Source organism: Geospiza fortis, unplaced genomic scaffold (assembly GCF_000277835.1).
Source record: "Geospiza fortis unplaced genomic scaffold, GeoFor_1.0 scaffold244, whole genome shotgun sequence".
Classification (NCBI taxonomy): Eukaryota; Metazoa; Chordata; class Aves; order Passeriformes; family Thraupidae; genus Geospiza; species Geospiza fortis.
In genome coordinates, this window is record NW_005054370.1 from 3,021,185 (window position 1) to 3,027,616 (window position 6,432).

Here is a 6,432-nt window from a genome sequence, read left to right on the forward strand (position 1 = left end):
CTGGGGTGGGGGTTTTCCCTGTCCGTCTTCCCCTACCTCAGCATCCCCCCGCATCCCCAGAGCTCCTGCTCCCCATCCCGGGCACGGGACAGAAATGAGCCTCAATCCTGGGCGCTGTTCTGGGGGGTTTTGGGGGGAGTGGGTGGCAGGAAAAATTGAGGAGACCTCCCTGGGTGCCACCAGCCCTGTGTCCCCCGCCGCCACCTTGCGTAACCCAGCGGCAGGCAGGACACTTGGCGTTTATTTTTGGTTAATCCATATTCGACCTTTTTAAGCTGCGTTTCGGTGCGTGCGTGTGGGGCCCTGCCCATCGCCCCGGCCCGCAGCCCCCGGCCCGCAACTGTTGCTGTCAGAGGTGCGGGCGAGGAAGGGGAGGGTGATGAGGAAGAGGAGGGTGATGCCGGGTGGCGACAGATGAAGGTTGAAAGGAGACGGTGCTTGCCGAGGGCTGCCCATGCTTCTCTGTCCCGAGTCATCCCCCCTGCATGGGCACAGGGATGGTGACGAGTTGTCTTTGAGGAGGTTTTGCTGCTTTCTCCCCTTCTGAGGGGCTTCATCGAGGTGTCCTTGCTCCACAGGGATGTCCCCACCGGGGCAATGACAAGCCCTGGCACATCCTGGTGCCCTCCTCTGTGCCCCCTCTCCTCCCCACAGGGCTCCCGCCAGGTTTGGCTTTGCTCTGTCCTTTCCGTTCCCCATCCCCTGGCGCAGGCTGCGTTTTCCCTCTGATTTCAGTCTCGGAGGCTTTTTTTGGAGACATAAGGTTTCTCTTTCCTGAATGATATTTTGCATTTTGGAATTTTATTTTTCCCATTCCTGAGGTCAAAATATCTGCATGATCTCTCCCTCTTTTGGAGCAGGGAAAGGAGTGAGGGCGAAAAAAGGAGGTTTAAAATGAGGAGCAAACTTTCCCTGTTGCATTAAAATGGCATTTCAGGGTCTGGTGAGAGGTGAGGGTTCTATTGGTGCCTTCAGCACAAGGTTTCTGTGAGTTGGGTGCACCAGAGGAAGTTGTGCCTAGGAAGGTGGTTAACCTGCTCAAAACTACCCCAAAGCAACAAAAAACAAGTGCCAAAGACACCAAGCAGCTTTGTGGTGTCCTCTGGTCCTTGGGGAGGCTGCCAGGAGGTGGCATTGCCTTGCCCAGGCTCCTGGCCATGGCCACATTCCTCCTGACCCTGACTGGCCACTGGCCCTTCACCCAGGTGGAAAACCACCCTTTTGGGAAAGTCTTTTCCCAAGGGACCAATTCTGCACTGTTTCCTACAAGGGGTTGGAAAACATGGATTTTCTTTGAAGTTGGCAGGGGCTTTGCTGTGTTGTGCTGAGCCCAAGAGCAGCCCCAGCTCTGGCAGTAGCTCTGGAATGGGCTCAGTTTCTTCTCAGCCTCCACCACTTTCCTGCAATCTGTCATCTCCCCCAAAAAGCCCCAAAATTCTCCTGTACCCCTCTAGCTCAGTAGGAGAAACAGTGGGCTGGAAGCGCATGGTGTTAGCTGGGCTGGAGGAGCTGGCTGCCCTTTGCCTCCCAAATTTGGCCATTTTGGAGCAGCCCCATCTCCAACCTGCCCAGGCTGCCCTTGCCAGCCATGGGCTCTCTGGCCTTAAACCCCTCCATCCTCTTCCATGTCCACCAAAGGCTGTGGTGAGCCAGCCTGACTCTGCATGGAGGCAGCAGGCTCCTGGGAAGGATGGAAATTCATTGTCCTGGTTGTCTCAGCACTGGCTGAACGATGGGATGAGCCCATGCCCACCTCCCCTCTGCTGCTGCCACTGCATTTCAGCTGTGAGCGATGGGGATATTTTCCACCTGCGGCTTGGTCCGTGGGAAACCAGATTGCTCAGCCCTGTCCCCAGTCACAGCCAGGAGCAGGGGGAGGCAGAGCCTGGCATTGCAAGGCACGACCGCTGGTCTGTGCCTGGATTACTCGGTACTGGAAGAAGCTCCCAAGCTTAGGCAAGACTGAGTTGAGGAAGAGGAGGATAAGGTCCTGGAGTAGGTGAGGTGCCAGGGCTGGCACAAGCAAACTCAATCAATCACCACAAGGGCCCAGAGTATATTTAAACGTCCTTGAGGAGGGCTCAGACGGGCAGTGCTGCTGGCAGGGCGGTTCTGTTTGTTTTGGGTGGCGTGTTGCTCCCCTTCCTCTCTGCTTGGGTAGCTGATGCCGGATTCCCGATGAATTATTTATCACAGGACTAAAAATACTTGGGAATTCGCAGTGAGGAGCAGGCAGTGCAGGCTGCCCTGCCACTGAGCTGGCCGTGCCGGAGCATGGGACGCTGCCAGCATGGCATGACTCACCTGCTGCCCTCTCTGGCCAAGGGGCCCTGGCTGCGGCCATCGCTGTGGCGTTGTGGCTCCTGCAGCTCCACCAGCTGTGAGGTGGAGTGGGGTGGGAGATGCAGTCAGGTAGAGTGAACCCCCTGGGTGGTGGTGGCTGCTGGGGGTGGATGATTCCCTGATGAAACTCAGCTGGTTGAGAGAGATGCTGCCTGGTGAGCATCAGTGCCCAGACAGGAGCCCAAGACTTCCTGGTAGCCATGGGGTACAGGAGGGAAATGTGTTCCCTAGAGGGAACAGCCTCAGTGCTCAAATCTGCACTGAGCAGCTCTTGCAGGGTGCCCAGCCCAGCAGCTGTTGGGTTTATATCCTGCATTTTCAGTCCAGCATGCTGGCAATGTTTTTGCAGCGTGCTGAAGGGGCGTCCGTCACTGCGGCAGGGAGGAGTGTTGGGGTGCAGGTCACTGGGGCAGCCCAGACCCCAAAAACAGCCGGGACTCAGTGAGAGGAGCATCTGGCTGTGCTGGAGACACATTAAGCAACAGCAGCTTTTAATTGCAAGTGACGTTTCTTAGCACCAGCTGGCACCTTGCTGCATGAAGCAACACTGGTGCGTGGCTGGTGCCACTGTGGAGGGCTGCTTGTGCCCTCCCTGCTGCCCCGCTTGGCACAAGGGTGACTGCCCTGGGGGAAATGGGGCTCAGAGGGGCTTGGCTACCCCTGGCCACAGGTTGGTTTTGCTGGTGATCTCTGAGAGGTGAACTCCAGCACAGGGGTGCATCACTGTGGGCAGGCACGTGTCCCACTTCCGGGGACTGTCACCTCAACTGCTGCGGCGTGAGCACCCACTGGCAGTGGGGAACTGGGGACCTGGCAGGGAGCGTGTGCCCAAACAACCCCTGAGAGCCTGGATTTGGGTTGTAACCAGCACAGACACAGTGTGAAGCTGTCCCATCAGGGTGGGCACTGCCAGCAGGGGACACACACTGGGGTAAAGAGAAGAAGAAGGAAAGCGGAAGGATGCTGTGGAAAACTTGGAGAGAAAACTTGGAGATATGGAGCCAGATAGGTGCATTGGTTGGGATTTTGTGGCAGAGAAGGGGCTGAAGTAGGGTGATGGGCAGGAGACAGGCAGTGGAACAGGCAGGGAACCAGCTACTTCAGTGACTGTGATTTGCAAAATCTCAACAAGCAGGGTGCAGAGCTGAACCATCCCTCAAGGGCAAAGCCTTTGAATATTGAAGGTGGCTGTCTGCTGCAGAGAGAGGCACCAAAGAGCTCCCAGCCCCTCCTGGCATCTCTTGCAGCTGTCTCTGTCCCTGGCTGAAGGGATGACATGGACCAGTGTAGCAGTGGTGGCTTTTGGATGGGGTGGGAGGGCAGTGGGAGGGAGATGGTGATGGTGAGCTGAGGACAGGGTGGTGGTGGGAAGCAGGGACTGGCTGTGAAGGGTTAGTGGTTGATAAGACTGGAGACAAGTGACACAGCACTGAGGTGTACTGGTGAGTACAACCCTGTGGTGATTCCTTCACCACATCCAGTGTCCAAAGGATGAGGGTCCCCTCGTTCTCTGGGGTCAACCCTCAGTGGTGATGCCCCAGGGCAGTGGGGAGGGCGGGGGCAGGGGGGGCTGGGGGTGCTGGTGTGCAGCTGGGCTGCTCGGCTGCCTTCACGGACATCCTGCTGCCGGGCCCCGAGGAGCCCGTGGTCAACGTGGCCGTGGTGTTTGGGGGCACGTCCTACCCCCTGCACATCCGCTCCCGCCTGAGCCCCCAGAGCTTCCTGGACATGCCCCTGGAGATCCACCCCATCACTGTTGTCGTCAACAACACCAACCCCAGCACCCTCCTCACCCAGATTTGCGACATCCTTGCCGGCCACAAGATCCACGGCATCGTCTTTGAAGACAATGTGGGCACGGAGGCCGTGGCCCAGATCCTTGACTTCATCTCCTCCCAGACCCAGGTCCCCATCATCAGCATCAGTGGTGGGTCTGCAGTGGTCCTGACCCCAAAGGTGAGGTACTCACTTACTATTTCCAGGGGGGATGAGAGAAATGAGGAACTGTTAGAGTGGTGGTAAGGGATGTGGAATGCTGGACGGCAGAGGAACTGCTGGACTGCAGCCTTTGGGATCAGGGGCGGGAATGGTGGATCAGTGGCTGTGGCAGTGTGGGACATGGTGAAGATTTCAAGGAGGGGCCCCGTTAATGGGGTGTGGGAGTGGAGCTCAATACCCAGTGGAAGGACCTTCCCTGGTGTGCTGCTTCCTGTGCCCACCACGGGATGCTGGGTTGGTGGCACTGTGGCTATTGGGGCAGTGGCAGGGTTATCACAACCTTATCTTCCTCCTGCCTTGCTGGGGCTGGATCCAGCCCTGGCATGGCTGCGTGGGCAGCATGAAGAAGCCTTGCTCAGCTGTGGCGGTGATCTCAGGTGCACTGCGGCTGACACAGGATTTCTGTCTTCTCTGCTCCTCACTGGCATCAGACACTGTCAGTTACTGTCACCTGCCTGCTGGGAACTGCTGGTGGCAAGGAGAGCTGGAGCCAGGCTGGAGAGTCCTGGGCATGGAGATTTGGGCAATCTCCTTAGCATGCCTGGCCTGGGTGCTGGAGGGCTTTCAGTGCTTGCTCTTTCCTGTGGCTGGAGATCCTGCCCTTCTTCAGGGAACAGATTTTGTGCTTTTCTTGCATAGTGGCTTGGGGTCCAATCCCCCTGGATTGCACCCCCACTGCCCTGTCTGTTACTCAGTGGTGCTCATGGAGCACCTCGAGCGCATTGTGGGTGGGTGGCAGTGGGCGTGGTGGGCTCTGGTTGGTGCAGTGGACTCAGATGGGTGTAGAGGGCTCAGATGGAGCCCAGAGCATTGGAAAAATATCCATGGCTTTGCTGTCCGGGTGATTTTCTGCAGCTTTCTCCAGGGGTTGTGTATTTTGGGGTCAGTGGAGGGATCTCCATCTCCTCCCTGTCTGGGATTCTCTGGGGCTCACCCCAGACTACGTCTCTGGAGGTGGGGAGGGTCTGGGTGGCAAAACCTGCTGCCTGCACGTGACCTTCGGCAACTGCCATTCGCTGAATCATTTAAGACAGAATCAGACCAATTAAGGTTTGCTAATGAGAGGCCAGATGGCCAGGGAGGTGGAGCAGGAGGGAAGGAGCCACACAGGCTCTGGCTGCAGGTAGTGAGATGGAGCAGGGATGGGATTTATGCTCCTGGCAGAACTCTTGCCCACCTCCTTCTCCTGGTTTAAGGAGAAACTGATGATTTCCTTTGGAGGATGGAGACATTTTGGTCAATATGCTAAGAAATGGATGTGAGGCTGCAGGAGTTGACCCTTTGTGTGGGGTGAAGTTCTTCGGAGGATCATTAGTGTGATTTTGGGTGTCTCCAGCCCATGGACCACACTGGTTCATGGCAATCTTGAACTTATGATGGCAAATTCAAGGAGGCTTGCATGGGTGCATGAGACCTGGATCATGATGCCAGAGCAGCCCCTGATCCCTCTCTTCCCTCAGGAGCCTGGATCAGCTTTCCTGCAGTTGGGTGTCTCCATCGAGCAGCAAATCCAGGTGATCTTCAAGGTGCTGGAGGAATACGACTGGGGCTCTTTTGCTGTCATCACCAGCCTCTACCCAGGCTACAACATCTTCCTGGACGTCATCCGCTCCTTCACGGATGCCAGCTACTTTGGCTGGGAGCTACAAGAGGTGCTCACCTTCGAGATGAGCCAGGAGCAGAGCAGCTCCAGGACGCAGCGGCTCTTGCGCCAGATTGATGCTCAGGTCCTCATTGTTTACTGCTCCCGAGAGGAGGCCGAGTACCTCTTCTCCATGGCAGAACAAGCCGGGCTTGTGGGGCCAGGATACATCTGGATCGTGCCCAGCATGACAGTGGGCAACATGGAGGTGCCACCCTCCTCCTTCCCGGTGGGCCTCATCAGCGTGGTGACGGAGAGCTGGAAGCTGAGCCTGCGGCAGAAGGTGCGGGACGGCGTGGCCATCATTGCCATGGGGGCTGCCAGCTTCTTCCGTGCCCATGGCTACCTCCCAGAGGTGGGGCGGGACTGCTGGGCCCCCACCAGGGCCACGGCCACCAACACAAGCTTCTACCGGTGAGGACTGGGGACCCCCTACGGTGGGGGGGGAA

The 6,432-nt window shown here is 57.5% G+C and overlaps 1 protein-coding gene across 1 annotated transcript in view; it reads left to right on the plus strand.

The window, feature by feature from the left end:
• Positions 1–3,676: 3,676 nt before the first annotated feature.
• GRIN2C (glutamate ionotropic receptor NMDA type subunit 2C) overlaps positions 3,677–6,432 on the plus strand; it is a 12,484-nt gene continuing 9,728 nt past the window's right edge. The window contains 3 exon segments of the mRNA XM_031059927.1: positions 3,677–3,685; positions 3,934–4,299; positions 5,802–6,397. Coding sequence (XP_030915787.1) covers positions 3,677–3,685; positions 3,934–4,299; positions 5,802–6,397 — 971 coding nt within the window.